Genomic DNA, 20,772 nt, shown 5'->3' with positions numbered 1-20,772 from the left:
TATATTTTTTTGAATAACTATTCATTCTAATTGTAGAACAAACTTTATAGTTTGAACTTCTATATGAGCAATAAGATTAGTATTGCTAAAAATAGCTAAGGAAATCTCCATGAGAAAAGATTTATAAACCAAGTATAATCAACATGGCGTTTGTTGTGACCATTCATATAGGGATTTATAAGCAATTACATTATCCATTTTCAATCGACATGAGAAAATTAGAGAGTATTGAAATAACATATCGATGAATTGGATCTAACATTTTTGTCTATTTATGGATCAACTAACACCAAAGCATTGATTTTGTATAAAATGAGAATTCTACCAACCATCATATCTATACAAAAACTATTCCAAAACACCAACCACAATTATTAAGGTTCCAAATTTTCGTTCATCTTCGCGGATTTTCAAAGGATAAAATGAGAAAATCTATTTGTTTTTGAGATTTGGATGTTTACTAATTAGATCTAAACAATAAAATACACAACAACCATAATTGCAAAAATAGGAAATATTATTTTTTTTCCCTTGAAAGATTTCATTTCATAATTTGATATGGTGAGGGGAGGAGAAGAGGAACTACCCGACAAAAGTGGAAGCAATAATTGTTAATTGTTCCAAAAGTTTGACTGTCTTCCTTGGACTCCACAGCCAAAACAACTGTGTCATGTTTCTCTCATATTATTTTTTTTGGGTCTTTCTTTTCCATAAATATGTAGAAAATTAGAAAAGTATTGAGCTGAAAACATTTAGATTACATTTCTCACCATTTAAATTTGTCGAGAAATATAATATTTATTCCAAAAACATGGCTGCAGTTTGCTAATAAACACTAGCAAATTTGTTGTTGTCTAGGTGAAAGGTTGAAATGGGTTGGTACATATAATAAAATTAATGGCTAAAAATATGCAGATATACGAGGAAAATGATGAGATTTGTGACCCTTCTAAGTTGTAGAATATTCTTCATCATTGAATCGAACTGCATAATACTCATAACCATTATTTTGGGTTTGAAATAAATTTGACGTTGATGTGGCCACAATCAGATCTGCATCTTTTAGATTTTTTCTCTCTTCTTTTTTCTTTTTCTTCTCCAAGAAAGAAAGAAAGAAAAAAAAAAAAAACCAAAACCTAGACACCTTCACAGTTGAAGTCAAACCCTCAGCTACCTTTTTCAGATAAGCTGGAAGAGGTTGGATTTAGAAGATGGCCTTTACTTTTCTTACACTGTTCAGTCTTTCCTGTTACTATCCCTTCCAACTAATTTACTGATAACTTACATTCTAACTTATTAATTATAGCCCCGAGAGAAAAAATAAAACCTCATTTTTACCCGTTCGGTCTCTATTGTTTAAGAAAAGTTTTAATTTAATTAGTCTTTGTACTTAGGTTAAACTTTATATGTTGCCCACCTAGAAAATCATTCTATTTAGTTATGACAAATAGAAAACATCAACTTATTGTCGCGTAGATGACCATATTTCCTTGCAAACAATAAGTATGAATGAGAATTATAAAAAATAAAGAAATCAAATTGAAATGAAGTGTAAGGGACCAAATTTGTAACCTTGCAAACTATATATAGAAATATAAATGGATGAGATTTTGGAGAGAAGGGAGATCCCAGGTTGGGAAAAAGTTATATGTTTAAAATTCACGAAATGAAATGATGAAACGAAGAGACAGAAATAATGATTATGAATTTGAAGAATGAAAAGGGAAGGGAAGGGAAGGCCCACCCCATATATGGATAGGATAGCCAACAGTACAATATTCCTTTCACCTCATCATTTTGTTTTCCCAATCTAACAAATTAGATTTATTTAAAAAAGAAAGAAAAAAAAAGGCAATATCATTTCAAATCCAAATCTTCCCACCTCTCATTTTGTCTTCTCTTTCCCAATCATATATATTTTTACATCCCCTTCTTCCTTTCTTCAAATACCCCCATCTCTTAGAATACACCAACAAAAAATACTCATCTAAATTTCATAAACTCATTTTTCCATGTTTTGACAATTACCATGTCTCGCTGTAAAATAGCAGCTATAAACATAAGAGATCAAAAATACAAACTAGTTAGCCATTTGTCATATGTGAATAAGTGACACGTCAATACTATTTGAACAGTGTGAGTTCATGAGTGAAAAATAGCATGAGAGTGAAAATAGTCCTCAATTTGCATCACAAGAGTGAAAAGAGTTTTCAATTTGACCTTTCTGAAGCCGAATACTCTTGAGTTTGTGAGGGTGTAATTTCATTTCATCATTAAATATTTTCTATTCGATTTGTAACGCAAGTTTAAACTTTAAAAGATCTTATCGAGAGGTGGGTTATTTATCATATTTGATAATAGGTAGAGAGAACAAGTCAACATGAAAATGTTTACACATAAGGGTATAGTTACCAAAGTATCCATGAACAATTGCATATTAAAACCTGTCTATAAGTGTCCTTTTATTCCTATCTCATTATCAAATTCGTGATTTTTTTTTGAAAGAAAAAAAGAAAGCTGTTTAGTTTATGTTATTTTTCCTATATATTAATAACCAGCTGCCACTTCAAATTACAAATTTTCTAATATTTAACGAGCACACTATCTAAACGTTGAAACCTTTTTGGAAAATTAGAATTTACTTTATGTTATGGGACAATATTATTGAAACCGACGTGAAAATAATTTACTTGGGCCACATTTCTGTTGGGCTGGGCCTAATATCATAACGACAAGAGAAGTCCAGAAATTATTTTACTTGGGCCACATTTCTGTTGGGCTGGGCCTAATATCATAACGACAAGAGAAGTCCAGAAATTATTTTACTTGGGCCACTTACCAGGCCTACATCCTATATTCCAATATCATACGAAATAATAGTCAATGGCACATCATACTAAAAAAAAAAAAAAAAATAGTCAAACTAAGAATATGATTTAAATATCTTATTTCAGTACTAAAATTTCCTAAATTCCATCAATGAAATAAACAATTTTTTTTTTTTTTTGGTGAGCATATCATATATTTGACAAGACAAGACATCAACAAACAAAAGGCTTCCAAAATTTGGTGCCATGTCTACCTCAAATATAAGAACTTTCAAGAAAAAAGTTATTAATTTGATCATTAATTATTGATTAAGATACTGGTAAAGCAAGAGTTGATAGTGATTTAGCAAGAGAGCAGGTAGAGGCTTAAGGCTTAGATTTCGTCTACCTTGTAAGCAAAGTTTTATTTTTTTTCTTGTTCTTTGTTTTTTCCTCCAATTTTTCCAAAAGTATGACATGTTACATGATCTCTTCTCTTGATCAAAACAAACAAGTCAAACAAGAAACTCTCCAAAGATAAAAAGAGGTTAATATAATAATAATACCCAGAAAGAAAAATGTAAAACAGAGAAGAGAGAAACCAGAGGGCATATTCCCAAATTATAGACAAAAACTGGTCCAAAATATGATTTTGAATTATTGAAGCACTCCCCATTCCCCAACAAAGCATAGGCTCTTCCTCTACTTTATGGAAATTTACTAATGGAATCGCCATTCCCTCTTTAGCTTCAAGAAAAAAGGGCAATTTGAGAGACAAGACTCACCCTCTTAACCATATAAGAATCAAACCAATCTTTTTTTTTCTTTTTCTTTTTTTTTTTTTTTTGGCATATTATGTAGCTATTATTTTAACTGATCTACCTCCACACTCAGCAGAAGAAGAATCCATCTGATTATTCATCAGAATCTCATTTCCTTCAACTCCATGATTCTGATCAGATTCAGTAATCCCCTCTTTTGGAACAATCTCCCCAACCTGAACAACAACTTCTCTCTGTTCATCAACAACTTCTCCCCTGTTCTCCAAGCTCCCACCAGAAACAGCAACAACAGCCTGATTTTCCCCCACAACTTCGCCATTAATCTCCCCATTCTCCATCTGGGTCTCCTCATTTCCGCCCGAATTAGCCTCGATCTGATTCACAGAACCCAAATTGGGGGGCCTCGCACCCAAATCCGTGAGTATAAGGGCTCGACAGAGAGGGCAAGTGGTGTGAGACCTGAGCCAAGTGTCTACACATCCAATATGAAAGGCATGGCTACATTTGGGCAGCAATCTAAGCATCTCGCCTTGTCGAAATTCGCTCAAACAAACAGAGCACTCTGTTCCTTCGATCAGACCCTCCCCCTGCTTGAATTTGCACGCCGCAATGGAATTGATGATGGATTGATGCAGGCCGACGGTGTTGATGAACCAAATTGGATGATCCACTTGATTTCGGTCCAGTAACTCTCCCTCTCCGCCGTCGGATTGGGAGGCCGCCGCCCCCGAGTTCCGGGGGCCACGGCACTTTACGACGACCATGTAGAAGTTCAAAGCGGCGAAGAACCCGACGGAGAGAGCGATTACGACGACGATGAAAGGTTGAAGGGCTTGATTTTGGTGAGGCGGCGGCGGCGGCGGCGAGTAGTCGAAGTCTGGAAAAGTGTAGCAATCGAAAGGACAGTCGTAGGGGCAGCCTGAACAGTTAGTTGTAGAAGGGAAGAGTTTTCTGCTAATTGTGAGCGCCATGGAACAGGGGAAGCTCTGAGAGAAAGGAGGAAAGAAAGGGAGTGGTGGAAGAGGGAGATTAGGCGTGCGCCACTCCCAATTTTGATCTTTTTGTATGAAGAAATAAAATGAGAAGCAATCAAGACGATGACTTCCAAACAAATTTTGCTCCATCTTAACCACGAGGTTAAATTCAATTTTATAACATCTTGCATATGATAAAAAGGTGGGAAATTATTAAGATAAATCGTAAACAAAATTTCATGTGTTAAGTATAATGGTATTCTAAGCATATGTCAGACCAGTTTTTCTTTTGATTTCATCCTAGAGGTCTTGTACCAATGAAGATAATTATACTGATTCATATATTCTTCCCCAACCAATATGAGACTTTGTTTGCATTCACTTTATAAACTCAAGACCATGATATATAGGTGATGATAACTATCTTCTTTGATACGAGTTCTTTTACTTACTTCTAAGGTGGACAATATCATCTTATCATTGTAGACATATTGAAACTATATAGACAAATAGAAATTCAGCTAAATCATAAAAACCAAATGCAGTGGTGGATCCATGATTTAATGATAAAGAGAACACAAATGCATATAAACATAATGCAAAAATATCAATTTTAAGCGTGAGTTTGGAAGATATATCACTTTGTAATTTGGATAAATGTTGCAATTTTCACCTTAAATTTTAACTATCCCAAATTTTATCGTTTGATAAATTTTCATTTGAAAAAATATTCTCATATGTGTCAAACGAGTTAGAAAATATATATTTGGTATAAAATTGATAGAATTTAGACAAAAACAACCATTAAAGTTAAATTTTTTCTCATCACGAGACTTGGGGCGGGGGCAAAATTTCAAGTAGTGATGGACGCCAAAGGATCAAGTTCATGTTTACGTAATACAACGTATATTATATGTACTTAAATTTCAGGGGCACGTGCCCTAGGTCCGATCCCTTAATAGATTTGTCATGAAAATATAGGATCAAATTGAAATTATGTTCGAAATTTTTTAAAAAATTTGTTCTTGTTTAGTAATAAAAGAATTTAATTCAAATTTGAATCTAGTAATAGTGGATGTAGACCGATAAACTATTGTTGTGTAAATTGAATTTGCCCAACTTCCCTTTGGTTTTGTAATATTTAAGCAAAATGGCTATCACTCCACACATAAACCTCAAAAATAGGTCATGATGTAAGCCTTTGTTATTCGTACTTATATTTATTATTTATTTGATCGATAAAAGATATGAGATAAATTATGTATATTTATAATCCTTGTTCAAAGGAATTAAAAAAAAGGAACATTTTGAATATGTTCTATCTGATTGGAGCAAAAATTGGTAGCAAGTCCAGATCGAGATTACAATAAGTCATCATAAAGTTGGTGAAACTAATCGTGTTTATGACAATAATATTATTATCAATAGTGCCAATTAAATAAATAATAATAAATAAATATTTGGCTTAGAGGTCTGAAAACAAATTATTTAGAATGAAGTTGTCAGAAACAGAAACTTAAATTTATACCATACATGAATTGAATTGTGAGTTTACGATGTTTTCAAAATAATAATAATAATAATAATAATTTTGAGTTTACTCTTTATAAAAATTAATACGTGATTAGGGCTCCTTCACCGTGGAGTCACCCCCGTTTTCCGGTTAAAGTGTAAGAAACATCTCTCTAAATTATTTTCCTTTTTGTACTAAAAAAAAATCTCTCTAAATAAATAAATACTTCCTTTAAAAAAAAAGTACTTACTTTTCTGATCAACTACAATTACAAATTTATTAGGTGTATTTTAATATGGTTGAATTGTATCCCATTCGATATCTAAACTTAATTTTTTTAATTATATATTTAGATAGTATTGATCATTAATAAAATAAAAATACGATAAGTTTATTAGACAAATATTAATTTATTTCATACGAGTCAATCCGAATATAGTTTAACTGGTTAAAATACTTATATCAATCAAAAAATCATAAGTTCAAATTCTCATCTTACACGATAGGATCACTGTTAAAATACTTAATATCAATCAAATCAAAAAATTATAAGTCATGATAGGATAAAGTAAGTGACAAAAGATAATTGTATAGTAAATATCATACCTATATATTTTGACCCACCACCACCAAAACTAAAGTATATTTGAGATGGTTTCAATGTTAGTTAAGACCTTGGTTATTTTAAGATTTTATTATCATTATTTTTAAGGCAATTGATTCTTAGTACTTAGTAGTTATCAATTTTATCTTCGTCGAGAGTTATTGGAAGTTTGCTAATTGCCATGTTCAAAACGACCACAAATTGACTTCACACCATGGTTCAAAATTTAAATACATGCATATATTAGTTTTTGGAAATACTTGACTTCATTTAGGAAAGAAGAATTTATACTTACTATTATTAAATATTTGATAGTTAAGATAAAGAAATGTAAAAGAAAAAGCTTTTCTTTTAGTAGCCAAAGTATTTTTCTTTGTTTTTTTACCTTTAGAATAAAATACAATTGTTATTTTTGAAAAATATTTTTTTCTGAGTTCACATAAATCTGATGCCTTCTCTAAATTATCACGTCCTAAATTAGAAGTTTATTGCCCTAGTCACAATGTGTCGGTCTAATTGTCATTCGGGCCAATAAAATGGATAAAAAAAAATTTAGAGGGAATTTCATACCAAAATTGCAATTGAGTATCTATCTAATATTTAATATCTTTCGTTTTTTCCATAATAAATGTAATAAGGTTAGACATTTTTCTAATGAAATTATAGATATTAATTAAAAGAATAATTTAGTTTTCCTCCGGCTTCTTTAGGATCATTTGGATACTTCCTTTCTTTTTTCTATTAAAATTGAATTTATGATCACTTTTGAAATAGCAATAATATAAAATAGTTAGGCCTTGTTTGATAGCTTTTTTTTTTCCTTTTTTTTATGTTTTTTTGAAAAATGTATTGGTCTGTTCATATTTTATTCGGTATGTTTTCACATTTTTAACAAATATATACAGATTCCAAGCCAAATTTTAAAAATAAAAACAACTTTTTGAATTTTTTTTTATTCTTAAGTTTTCAAATTTTAACTTCGATTTTGAAAATGAGGTTAAAAAGTAGATAACAAGACAAAGAAATACATGTAAGTAGTTAATTTACAAAAACATAAAACCAAATGATTATCAAATAGAACCATAATTAATTACCATTAAAATAATTTTCAAAATTTTTACAGTCTCAAATCATAGTCAAAATTACTAAAATTAGCATTTATTCATTCTGTTGAGGTGGGAAGTTCGAACCCTCCTACCTCCAATTTGTTTTATTAAAAAAAAACTAATATATTTTATAAAGTTTCCAATTATTTCACTTCATTTCAAACTTATATTTATTTAGTCCCTCTATTTTGTAAAATTTCTATTAACTTTATCTAATGGATAAATAGTTTTTTATCTCATCAGCAATAAATTACTTAAGCTAATATGAGCATAGTTGAATAATTCTCACCATTCTTCTTGTAATACTAAAAAAAGGGCACTAATTTAACTTAATAAATATTTTAAACGAAATATTTAATTAAAAGAAAAAAAATTACTTTACAAAATCGACTAAAAGCTAAAGCTCTGCATTAAACCTAAATGTTTAACCCCAATCTTCCCTTCCTTCTCCAGTCCACGTTGGGCTCTCCGCTCTTGCAAATGCAGATCGAATATGGTTCATTTTCTGAGCTGCCGGATTACGGACCTAGCCCAGGCCCAATCTTCTTGGGTCGGCCCACCAAATAGAGAGACTCGCGATAATATTTGCCTTCCTTTTTAAAAATAAAGGAAAATTATAATTTTTGCTCCCGATAATAGGGAGACTGCACGTCAAGCATTCATAATCCTCCCAATAATCTGTTTGCTTAGAAATGTCGATTGTTTCAGTTTGTTCTTCAAGGCCAAGCTGCCTTCGCCATGGCTCAAAAATTAATCTCAGTGATCATGACCAGAAGTTGCCGTTTGCCAGCACAAATATTGATCTGAGGAAGAGGAGTAGTTGCCATCTTACAATAATCTCCCAGTACAGACATCGTATGGCCATTTACAGCGGCGAAGGCCTTGGATTTCCATCTCTTCCTGATCTTCCTCGTCAGGTTCCTTGGTAACTCCAATCTAATATATGTTTCATATAACATGACGAATGTCTATTATAAATATTTTTTAGGTTTCTTATATTTTAACATTGAATTTTGCAGGCCCTTGTGGATGCTTGGGATGCTGATATCCGCAATTTTACCGTTTGGGGGTAACAAATTGTGGCCTTTTCTGATATTAAACCGTAAGTTTCTCTTCTTCATTTTCTGCAAAATTATTATAAAAAGAGAGAAAAAAAGGTTCCGATTCGGCCGATACATGATATGATGGATAGAGAACGTAGACAAAGTGGTGGATGCGGTGGAGGAAGTGGCAGAAATGGTGGAGACGGCGGCGGAGGGAGTGGAGAAGGTGGCGGAAGAGGTCGCCGAACATCTCCCACAAGGCGGCCAACTCCAGAAAGCTGCACTTTTCTTGGAAAATGCAGCCAAAACCCTTTCCAAGGACGCCCATGTTGCAGAACAAATCGTCCACAAGGTCTTTTTTTTTTTTAGGAATTATTTTCTTCTCTTTTCTTATTTAATTAATAATTAAAATAAAAAACAGCATGAAAAAAACACACCATCTTTTGTCTCCTGTTTCCAATTCATCTTCAATCTTTCTCACTCAGTCGTTGCTTCAAAATCTCATTAGCTTTCCTTCAAACACAATTTTTATTTTAACCTACCCAGTTGTAGCTAAATGTTAAAAGCTATCAGTAACCGAGCTAATCTAAACATAAGCAGTAACTTTTTAAAAAATTAATACTATTTTCTAATTATCACATATTCGCACGTTTTTTTTTCCAGCAAACTATACATTATTGAAAGAAAAGGACGTAAAGGACCCTACTTTTTGAAAAGAAAAGGACAATTTGGCATTTACCAAAAATTTCAGTCTCTGTCTGTTCAAATTTCTTTAGGGTGGGGTTTTCATAGTTTAGCTCTCCGTCTGTGTTTTAATGGTTAACATAATTAACTTGTTGGATATAAATTTGACCGTTGATTTATTAGGTTATTAATGTGACAATTAATAACAGGTAGGGTTTAGGTTTTGCACCTATATTAACCATTTAATTTATTCGACTTTTAAATACATATTTTTTTTTGTAATGAGATTTCTTCTGAATTAAAATCACAGATTGAGGAAGTGGAAGACAAGGTGATTTCATCTTTTAAGAAAAATGGAGAAACAAAAGAAGAAGAAGACGCACAGCAAAAGAAGGATCAAAAGTAAGCCCTACGGGAAGAAGCGAGCAATCTCTTAAATGATATAAATTGTATAGTTTGATTATATCTACTTTCAAAGGTAAGGACCTACATTGTACTAAAAAGTAACCAAGGACCCATAAGCTACTTATGGAAGAAAAAAAATGTTATGCTAATTATGCAAAAAAAAAAAAAAAAAAAAAAATATTCATGTTTGAAAAAATGTTAGGCTGAAAATTTCAGTTTGAAACTTTACGTGCTAAATAGGGCAAACTATCCATGTTTAGTGGTTGAATTTGTAATTTAACTTAACCTTAAGTTTACAAACAAAAAATATTAATAATAAGAAATTTAACCTAATATATGTAACTAATAAAATAGTTGGTAAAAAAAATTAAGCTTGAAATCTCATTTTAGCCTAACTTTCAGAATTATTTTTGGGTTGGGCACTAGATTTTCAAAATGTTCTTTTTTTAAGGTTTATTTGCCTTTTTCATACCACTTTCAAAATATCTATTTTAGTTTTTCAAATTTCATATTTATTCTATTTTTATTCTAGAAGCTTAAAGTTACTATCAAAATGTGTTTTTTAATCCAAAATTTTGAAAAATAAAAAATATTACCCTTATCGTTATTTCACTTCTAAAAAATAGATGTCGAATGAGAATTAACTATGGTTGGATTGACATTAACAAATATGGAAGTCACATATTTTATGGTGAGGAAATAATAAAAATGACCCAAATTGCTATTTTTGTTTAAATTCAAAAACTAAAATAAACATCTTAAAACTTCAACGATAAATAATAATAATAAAAAAAAAGATGAAAAGTAATTCTAATTACATTATATACACAAAATCAAAATGGTGTTTGATTTGAATTTCATAATAACTTTTTTGAATATCCTGCGGGCCCCTGACTCCTTAGAATTCGGCGCCGGAAAACATTCCCTCTTTAAATTGAAAAGCCCGCAGCGGCAGGCAGTAGTATCCGCTACTAATTCCTGTTCTTGCCAAATTTTCCCACTCTCTAATTGTGACTGTAACTGTAACTGTAACTGTAAGTAGCCAAGAAAATGAGTAACATTCCCCAAGAAATCGACGATTACATCAAAGAATCAATCTACCATTCTCTCGGCCTTCCCGTCTCCAAACACACACTGGAATTGAAACTCGTCGCCTCCGAAGCCGCACAGCAACACCTTCGCGTTCAATGCCTCTCCTTGCAATCTAAATTAAACCACCAAATCCTCGCAGCCCAAAGTTCCAAGGTTTTTAATCTTTTCTTTTCAATTTCTTGACACCATTAATTGGCATTGCCAATAATAATGTCGTTTTTTAGGCGGAGGCCAAGTTGAGTGCGCAGGCGTTGAAGAAGGCAATTGAGAAAAACGGAGACCTCTCAGAGGAGAATTCGGCTCTGACTCTGCAATGCAAGAAACTGAAAGCCTTTGCCAACAAATTGAAGATGGCCGTCGATCGCGCCAACGAAGAAACGGCTCGTGTGCGTGAATTGGAACAGGAGATGAACGAATTAACGGACGATTTGTATTTCTTCCAGAATCAATACCAAACGCGAAAGGTAAAAATCAATCAACCAAATTGTTCTCCAATTTCGGCCTCCGTAATGTGTGTGATTTCTTGCAGTTTCATTCATCTTCCATGGAGGAGGATTTGGTTGACTCTGTTTTTGGCCGCTTTTATTGGGGAAACAGAGGCTCCTGCTGCAGAGTTCTTGTTACACAACGCAGGCTACAGTTCGTGTCGAAGATTGCTCTACTTGTCCAACAGGTAATTACAAACTAAAAATCGCTACTCTTTTCGGATTTAATTATTAATTCTTGATCTTCTTTCTCAAGCCCTTGCGATGGAATTGAAAATCAAGATTAATCATTTACTGTAGCTTAAGCCCTGCAACTCAGAAAGCTCTGTCTCTGGCTGCTAAAATTAAGGAACTTGAGAAAAACAAGGAAGAACTCCAGCTCCTCCTCCGTACAGCTCAAGAAGAGGTCAGATTTCTTTCAGCACAATCTTGTCAACCAAAAGAAATTTATAAACATTAAAAAAGATCATTAATTAACTCTACTCTTTATAATCAATAAATGTTCAAAAACGGACTCATAATGATATATGAAATAATAATATTTTTAACTGGCGATTGGAAATTCTCACGAGACCTAATAAGTGTAGTGTAAATGAATATAAATTGAGAGGAAATGAAGAATACAATACAGAACCTACTCCTCTAATGTCATATCAAACACCATTAATCAACCCAAAAATTTAAAATTTAATTCAATTTACATATAAACTTCTGAACAATAGTATTTATCTTTCTTTTTTCTTAATTTTTTAAAGGTAAAATTCTTAAACGAACAAATCGATTATCTGATGGAAGATCAAACGTCGACGTCCCATGAAGAAGGAAGCCAACGACGTTGTGGAGGGAAACCACCAGCCAGTAGTGACTATGCCTCTGTGAAGGTTAAGAAAAATAAATACACAAACACAACTATTGACTTCTCTAAGCATTTTCTAATTATTGTCTTGTTTTCTATTATTCTTCTTTTTTATTTATATGCTTAAATTATTTCTGTATATTATTACTTCCAAGTCGGACTGAAATTTTAGAACCATCAAATTATATTATTATATGTCATTGGTCTTTGGCTTTTGCAGTTACATGGCGGAGAACAGTCTGACTCGGACGATTGATTGCGCCTTCGATCCAACAAAACATCGTCCCTCCAGGGTTCTCTTCTCATAATGATTTAATGATATATTTTTTTGGGTTCAACTGTAAATATAATAAGTACGTGTTTATGCTTTTTTTGTTTTCGATTTGGTTCGTATTGTTTTTAAATTTTCAATTTTAAAACTTCAAGTTTTAACTTCTTTTCATTAGATATATTCTTGTAATTCATCGAGGTTATCAATGACAATAATATGCATATTGTTGAATGTTGCATGTGTGGTACTCCTAGCAAATCATATAAATTTGATTGAGATCAAAGAGACTTACCTATAAATTCATAGCATTGAGATTGAATCGCCTCATATATTCTATGGCTAATTTACTTGTGATTTAAATAGTTAGGCATCTATATTATACCCCTCTAAATAATAGTTAGATATATATATATTTATGATGAGCAATATTAGAACACTATTCACCCCAGCAACCTTTTTGTTACTTTTTGAAAGAATTAATAAGAAGCTCGACAATGGGGGATTCTTCTCGTCTCGAGCTCAAAATGCAAGCACAAATCAATGTACGCATAAAATCACGTTGTTCTGAAGTCTTAAGCTACAACGTTTTTTACGTTGTCGAAAAATTATTCAATGTAGTTGTTACAGTACGTTTGTCACTCTCGTAACTATTATATATTTTCATATATCTAATAATATCAAATCATCCATCTTGGGAGACAAATGGACAAATGATATTATATAATCTGTCAAAGCTTGGGAGGGGAAGGGGAAGTTGGTGGCGTGGGATCGAGGAGGGAAGCCCAAATAATGAAACCCACTTTGGTTGAACTAATCCCAGATTTTAAGTAGCTAACACAAGAGAGATTCTTTTTGGTGCAAAGTTGTTGGTGCGTTAGGAATTTGGTGGTGTGGTGAGACCCACCTACTTCATTACCAACTCCCAAATGGCTTTCTGCAGGGACACGAGCCCATTATATTTCCTCTTTGGAACTTAATTTACAGTAATTGTAATTCCACTACTATTCATCATGATATGACCTTAAATTGTTTATGTAATTTCTAATTATAGCTAGAGACAGCGCAGCCGTGTGCCATGCCCAACTTCAAAAGTGAGAGGGTGCCTTTGCCTTTTGTCCCCCCACAAAACCAAAAAAAATGATTGCATAATTGTATAGTGTATATACTGGTTATTGTGTACCAAATAGTTTCAAATGTTGTTTTTTGAAGTGAGCCTTTTGAAGAATACTTTCCAAAATCAAACACTAGTATACATGATTGAAGAACCTAACTGGACCAAGCTTCACCCACTCCAATTCCTACTACTTCCACTTGTATTTATAAATAACCTCCCTCCCTTTCCCCTTATTAATTCAACTTCAAACCCACCAAAAACCCTCTTTTCTCTTCCAGCTCTGAAACAAATACAATATGGCAGCATTTTTGGGTTTAGTAATCTTTCTCATTTCTTTGGCTGTGCCAAGCTTTGCCACAGTCTACACCATCGGCGATGCTGCCGGTTGGGCCTCCGGTGTCGATTACACCTCTTGGACTTCCGGGAAGACATTCACTGTTGGAGACAGCCTCAGTAAGTCAATTAGTTCGATATCATGTCTTAGGAATCCACTTAAAAGAAAGGAAAGAGATAATTGCCTCTTGTCGTGTTTATTTCTCTCTCTCAAAATTTAATAATAGACCGTAATAATTTTTTCATGCCCAATGAGTAGGAAATGATTGTTCTTCAAAATTGGAATTTGTGCTAATTTTTTATGATAAAAAAATGGAAAATATTTAAGTTTTACCACCGTTGAAAAATTGATTACTCCTCTTTTTAAAACATTCTTTACTTTTTTGTATTCCTCCCTTAGTCATCAAATGCTCCGTAGTGGTCAAGACCAGGACCTAAATATTTTCCTAAAAAGATTATACATAAATAAACAATATGAATAATGTGTAAAGTTTTAGTACTCAATTTTTGGCGGGTATGTCCTGAAATATATAGATATATATATATATATATATATATATGCAGTTGATGTGTGATCCAGGTGTGTTTTTGATGTGGCAGAGTTCAATTATGGAGGTGGGCACACGGTGGACGAGGTGAGTGCGAGTGACTATAACTCCTGCACCGCCGGCAATTCCATTAGCAGCGACAGCACTGGCTCCACCACCATCGCTCTCAACAAGCCAGGCACTCATTACTTCATTTGCGGTGCATTTGGCCACTGTGGGAACGGCATGAAATTGGCTGTGCCTGTCACGGCTGCCGACGCCGGAGCAACGCCATCAGCAACCCCAGCCCCAACCGGAGATGGAAATGGAGATGGGGCTCCGCCGTCAACAGCACCAACTCCTCTTGAAGGCGGTGGTGCTCCCACAACGCCATCCAAAGACACCGGCTCACCCTCAGTGATCAACTCTCCGACGTCCAAGGTTCCGGTGGAGGCGTCTTCGGCGAGTGGTATCTCGGCGTTTGCGGCGGTGGTAAGCGCTTGGGCCGCCGCCTTGTTGATTTGACTGTGTTCTAGGATGTCCACTCCATGTACGTGGCCCCTGGCCAGGATGGAGGCAGTGCCAGCTTTTGTGAAAATTTTACTTCTTTGTTTTGTTTGTGTCCTTTATGGACGTTGTATTTATTTTCCTAAATTACAAATTTCTCTCTTTAATTTCAAAACTCTTAATATAGACACCTGGATAGTATAAATTGAAATATTCTGAAAATATTGTTAAATATAATACAGTTGATATGATACATAAAAATTAGGTTTGGGCGGTGTTGGCTTTTAGGAACTCCATCAATTTCAGTCGCCCATGGTGTGATCTTGAGTTAGAACCCTATGTTATGCACCGTCTTGAGTTCGACTTGGGAGATCAAGTTCACAATCTCTAAGTTGAAAACAACAACCATCTTCAATTTTTTTTTAGCAAAACGGCTACCCACTAGGATGATCACCCGTTGGAGTTTAAGATTGAAGTCTTTTAACCAACAACCATCTTAAATTTTTTTTTATAGGCGTGGAATTCCACCCTTCAACAAACCTTTGCTTTCATTTCAATGGTTGTTTTAGTGATATCATATTCTTCCTCTCCAATCTGCAATGAAGTTTTAAATCCGTTGCTTTCCCTCCTCCACCTATTTGAAGAATTGGACGCCATTAGCAATTTAGGAACCTCGAAAATTTCCTCACCGTGACCTAAATTAGAATATAGGCTTTGACAATAATACATTTATAATTAAAATGAATATGAGAATATCCGACCACAAATTTTGAAGCTGCCAATTTGGACAAAGCTTTTAGGATATGTCCTGTGACTTGTATCATTGGTACTTGACGCAATTGGCTACTTAATTTTTGTAATTATGTGCAACGTTTATTTACATGTATATATGGATGCATCTCCTGAAATTTGAAAATGTGTCTTTGGTTTGAAGCTGTTTTGATAGGTTCCATTCAAATTACAAAAGGGGGTTTGAAATTGCAATTGTTAAAGCTAATATTCATTTTTCCCCTTTTTCTTATTTTCAGTGAAATATGGGGATTTTGCAAATCTTTAATTATTAGAATAACTTAGAGGTTGTTACAAACTTCACGCATAAACAAATTGATTCGGAATGATCAATAGAAAGTAAAAAAACAAAATTCAAGCCATATGTTAAATAAGAACAAGTTTTTATGTGGGATTAAAAATTGAGAACAGGTTGGAAGGAATCAGATCAGATCCATAGAATTTGAATGGAGGACTGGACTTGCTTCTCCGCGTGTCACAGATTTGCAGACCAAAACTAGTACTCCCATCTGAATCTTTTCTGTCACCCACCTTTTTTTTTTAATATTAATTATATTCTTCTTCCCGCCACCCCTCCTTTTTTATTTTATCTTTTTTCGCCAGCTTTGATCCTAAGCCTAAACAAGTGTTAAATGACAACATACCCGTTTCAAATATCTCCACGATAATACAATATCGTCAACTTTTGACATAAAACTCTCATGGCTTTACGATTAGCTTTACCAAAAAGATTTCAAATTAATTGAGATAATTATCCTCACCTATGTTAATAGGAGAGATTTTGTTGGCACTTCTTGTACTCTTAACACCAATACCCACTTGATAATCTAAATGAAATACTCCTTAAAAATATATATGAGCTAGTATAGTAAATGATTGAGCCTTGATGGTGAGATGTCACACTGCAATATTCTTTTATTAATTTTGACTAGTGTTGATTGTTGTTCTCTTAATTTTGCTATTATTATGATTATGAGAATTTAGATTAATTAAGTACCTTTCAAACTATTGATCTTTTTATGGCACCACACGCAAATGCTGCAGCAGAACAGCATATTCTCCTTTTTGGCACAAAGAAAAGTGTAGCGTACAATGAAAAACATATGAAAGTATTTGTCTCTATTGGGTTGTATGTATCCAAAACAACTGTTCAACCAATAACACAGTCCAGCTGGACACATATTATGTGTAAAAACACGTGTTAAAGCACCAATAGAACACGTGTGAGAGCATATATCATCAACTTCTCAACCGCTTTCTTGCCTTGGACATAACCTTAGCTACTTTGGTTTTCAAATTATCACATGACCCTTCACCTTATTACATAGATTAAGATATATATAAAATCATATTGTATATGATTCAGTTAACTGATTCTCACATTATTAACTATTATTATATTATATATGCAAATCAATGTATGTTATCCCTTTAAACAATAGGATTATTCTCTTGTCGCAATCCAAAGATTTTAATGAATAATTATACTCCAAATTACGTACTTTTATAAGTTAAAATTCACCGGTGTTGCAAATTTATTTTAGGATCCGCCTAAACTAGCATATATACCACTAAGTCGGCTTTTTGAACTTGATCATCTTCTTATCTAGAAATGATGGTTTTCATTTTTTATTTATCATTTTTAATAAATAGAAACATAATTGCATTTGATAATTGTTTATTTTATTAAAAAAAATAACAAATCATTTCTTATTTTTCAATCACTAAAAATTTGAAATAATGGTTTAAATTACATGTTCAATTTAAAAATAAAAACTTCGATTTTGCCCTTTAAAAAGCGTGTTTCTTAAAAATTAGAAATGAGAAACAATAATAATTATCCAAAACTTGCGTTGTTCAAAAATTGAAAACTTTTCTTCTGCGGACATGTAATAGTAAAAGAAAAAATGCCAAAATTGAAAATGGGTAACAAGGACGACAGATCATAGAAGATCTTGTATTGCCAAATGCCAAATGGCAAGGACTCAAGGACAGGCCCTCCACAACCCCATGTCTTAGAAATCTGAGCATTGACATCTCAACCAAAGAATATAATATATGGTGATCTTCTTAATTTGATATCTTTTTTACTCCCAATTCTTAAAATATTAACCCAACCGACATTTCCATTTAATTAAAGTTTATATTCAGTGTACGACATCGTTTGGCTGTGTAACGTTATCTTCCATATTTTCCGTTAGCGACATTATTAAATCCTCACGCCGCCCAACCAAACAAGAGAGAGAAGAAAATAACAAAAGCTGTTGCTGTTGCATTTATTTTCTACATTAATAAAATAGAACATCAATCTCCAGCTCCGGGCCCACCACCGGTCGGGCCGAACCGGATGAATTGAATTCCCAATAGCGGAAGTTAGCCCCCACCAAAACCCTCTGGTCGAATCACAGCTGTTCATATTTTGGTGTTTAATTTAGGCAACTTGTGTACACAAGCCGTCAAAACTCCCATTTTCAGAAAAGCCGAAGAAATTGCCCACGAAAGATCCCGGAAGTGCACCCACTTTCCACTTTTTTCTTTCTTTAAAAAAAAGTCTCCTTCTTTACGTATATCTATATATATATTATCATCTCACTCGCCAACAGCGAAAAAGAGAGAGCAGCAGCAGCAGCAGAATTGATAATTTTAAAATGATCCAACAACAGCAATGGCCAAGAATTTGAGGAAACTAAAGGACCATGCGGCGGCGGCAATGGCAAGGGCAAGGAAATCCAGCATCGGCGGCGGTGGTCGGTGCCGGAAGCACCCAAAACACCAGCAGTCGCCAGGAGTGTGCTCGCTATGTCTGAGAGAAAAGCTGTCTCAATTGTTGAATACAGACTATCATGGCTCCACTGCGCCTAAAATAGCATGTTCAGGCTCCTCTTCTTCGTTGTCTTCTGTATCGTCTTGTTATTCTTCAGCATCGTCGGCTTCTTCGTGCTCTTCTCCACCTACCATAATTAGAAGAAAGAGGTCGATTTCGGGCATGTCCAGCTTGTTCAAGAGAAGATCAAGTGCTAATAATTTGTTGAGTAGCAGTAGATCTCTGGCTGATGGGTTGTGGTCCAAGTTGGTGGTGAATCGGAGAGGGAAGGAACAAACTTTGAGGCGTTCGGCTTCTACTACAACAGATCATCATCATCATCACATAGTTGCTACCTAGCCACCTACTCAACAATATTACAATAATTAATTGTTATTTTATTGCTTAATTTTCTGATATATATAGATCCATCTAGCTTAGCTAATAACTTTTTTTAATTATGAGAGGAAGGGTGAAACCAGACAATGATCAAATGCCTAATTAAGCCAAAACAAGATATTTATGTTTCTTCCATTATCTTTGCTTTGAGAACCAAAAACTTCCAAACAAAAACAGGTCCCATTATATATTCTTTTGGTTTGTTGAATTTTTTCATTTTTTTATGTGTTAATTAGAGAGTTGTTTTTTTTTCTTTTTAGTTCCATAAAGGGGATTCCGACCTGAGATTTTTTAATGTTTTCAGAATTCCAAAGAGTAGAAATTTTAAAAACAACACTGAATCCAGAATCGATCTGAAATGAAAACAATAAACAGAATTCATATTCCATTCCATTCTTACTACTAAAAAAGTATTTATGATTTAATTTAAAGGTCATGATTTCACCAAGCTCTTTCTGTTTTGCTTTTACAAATATATATATATATATATATATATATATATATATATATGGCATTAACATTTTATTGTACCGTTACCTATAATTAGAACCAAACTTTGGCTGAAAACACATGTTGAGCTTGATTGTTTAATTATTGTTATTTGGTTTTTTTCCACTTTCATTTTACTTTAATCTATATACGTTCAAATATTTTGTCTTTTGGGTCATAAAATATGTAGTTTTGTAAAAAGCTTCCCTAAGTTCATGTAGTTGCAGTTGTAGTTGTGTAATGAATTTGTAATAAGATTCATAGACATGGAAGATATAACATGTATAACAGAAATCCTAGTAGATTTTATGAAAATTGAGGAAAAACGTAAATAGTTCACAATCTTAAAAGAAGAAATATAGAATTCCAGAGAACTTAAAGATTTTATTATTTATTAGATAGGTTACATATCTCTACAATTATATGATATTATCTACTTTGAGCATAGCGGGTTTTGTTTTTTTGTTTCACCCAAAATGTCTCATATCAATGGAGATAATTGTCTTGTCTTATATATCACAATCACTTCTTAGTCTAGTCAACGTGAGACTTTGTTTGCATTTTTCTTACAGACCCAACAAGGTATAGTTTTTTGCTTGAAGTAGAAATATTATGGGATCTAGTTTAATTTATTGCATAAAAAAATTATACGATATCTACATTTAATTTCTTCCTAACTATGTTTATCCAATTTCCTTAATTTATTTAAAGAGAATGAAAATACTAAGAAAAACACAATTTAATTTTAATTATATTTCTCTTGGATTGATTGTCAACAAATCTTTAAAAATATTTTCGAAAAGATTAATCAGAGAGTGAAATCAAATCCAAATTAAAATTGTTCATCCAATTAGTGGAGACCGTGAATCCAAGTTCTTGGAAACTTCACTCGACAGTTTTTCCATATACTTTTAGAAAGGGGTTTTTACCTAATCTTTACACACATGAAATTTTTCCTAAATATCCCTACAATATAAGAATACTCAATTAGAAAAGTACCCAACCAATTAATTACATAAAATTCAATTAATAAAACAATCAAAGTCAAGTCATATAAACGTCTAAACTTAATAATAATATAAAAACCTAAACTCGATTAAAATTAAACTCCTACTAAAAGATCAGCACTCAACTAACACCAAAATAAAACCCTAAAAGTTTGTTAATTATTTAAATGTTGGAAAAAGTT

General features: G+C 33.0%; 3 protein-coding genes and 1 pseudogene across 4 annotated transcripts; 3 read left to right on the top strand and 1 right to left on the bottom strand.

Moving 5' to 3' along the window:
* Positions 1-3,340: 3,340 nt before the first annotated feature.
* LOC111005011 (RING-H2 finger protein ATL54) lies at positions 3,341-4,722 on the bottom strand. Its single transcript, XM_022276353.2, has one exon. The coding sequence runs from the start codon at positions 4,711-4,713 to the stop codon at positions 3,661-3,663; it is 1,053 nt and encodes a 350-aa protein (XP_022132045.1). The 5' UTR covers positions 4,714-4,722; the 3' UTR covers positions 3,341-3,660.
* A 3,699-nt stretch (positions 4,723-8,421) lies between these two features.
* Positions 8,422-10,090, top strand: LOC111005138 (uncharacterized). The gene is made up of 4 exons (XM_022276531.2): positions 8,422-8,711; positions 8,806-8,888; positions 8,979-9,181; positions 9,824-10,090. Exons 1-4 carry the CDS (start codon positions 8,479-8,481, stop codon positions 9,917-9,919), a joined length of 615 nt encoding a protein of 204 aa, XP_022132223.1. The 5' UTR covers positions 8,422-8,478; the 3' UTR covers positions 9,920-10,090.
* Positions 10,091-10,769: 679 nt separating this feature from the next.
* Positions 10,770-12,731, top strand: LOC111004753 (uncharacterized; annotated as a pseudogene). The gene is made up of 6 exons (XR_015793065.1): positions 10,770-11,163; positions 11,235-11,474; positions 11,540-11,683; positions 11,796-11,901; positions 12,251-12,376; positions 12,572-12,731. The product of XR_015793065.1 is annotated as an uncharacterized LOC111004753 (transcript).
* A 1,235-nt stretch (positions 12,732-13,966) lies between these two features.
* LOC111004990 (blue copper protein) lies at positions 13,967-15,214 on the top strand. The gene is made up of 2 exons (XM_022276326.2): positions 13,967-14,189; positions 14,670-15,214. Exons 1-2 carry the CDS (start codon positions 14,033-14,035, stop codon positions 15,119-15,121), a joined length of 609 nt encoding a protein of 202 aa, XP_022132018.1. The 5' UTR covers positions 13,967-14,032; the 3' UTR covers positions 15,122-15,214.
* Positions 15,215-20,772: the final 5,558 nt, after the last annotated feature.

The sequence above is a fragment of the Momordica charantia genome, assembly GCF_013281855.1.
Source record: "Momordica charantia cultivar OHB3-1 chromosome 8 unlocalized genomic scaffold, Mcharantia_2.0 BLBB01000008.1, whole genome shotgun sequence".
NCBI lineage: Eukaryota > Viridiplantae > Streptophyta > Magnoliopsida > Cucurbitales > Cucurbitaceae > Momordica > Momordica charantia.
Note: the sequence above shows the minus strand (reverse complement) of the source record. Positions and strands in the feature narration are given on the sequence as shown.

Excerpts from the sequence above, each read along its gene's own strand:
- LOC111005138 (XM_022276531.2), top strand. The coding sequence starts at position 8,479 with ATGTCGATTGTTTCAGTTTGTTCTTCAAGGCCAAGCTGCCTTCGCCAT. Across the intron at positions 8,889-8,978 it reads GCCTTTTCTGATATTAAACC|AGAACGTAGACAAAGTGGTG; the intron begins GTAAGTTTCTCT and ends TATGATGGATAG. Across the intron at positions 9,182-9,823 it reads CAGAACAAATCGTCCACAAG|ATTGAGGAAGTGGAAGACAA; the intron begins GTCTTTTTTTTT and ends TTAAAATCACAG.
- LOC111005011 (XM_022276353.2), bottom strand. The coding sequence starts at position 4,713 with ATGGAGCAAAATTTGTTTGGAAGTCATCGTCTTGATTGCTTCTCATTT.
- LOC111004990 (XM_022276326.2), top strand. The coding sequence starts at position 14,033 with ATGGCAGCATTTTTGGGTTTAGTAATCTTTCTCATTTCTTTGGCTGTG. Across the intron at positions 14,190-14,669 it reads CACTGTTGGAGACAGCCTCA|AGTTCAATTATGGAGGTGGG; the intron begins GTAAGTCAATTA and ends TTGATGTGGCAG.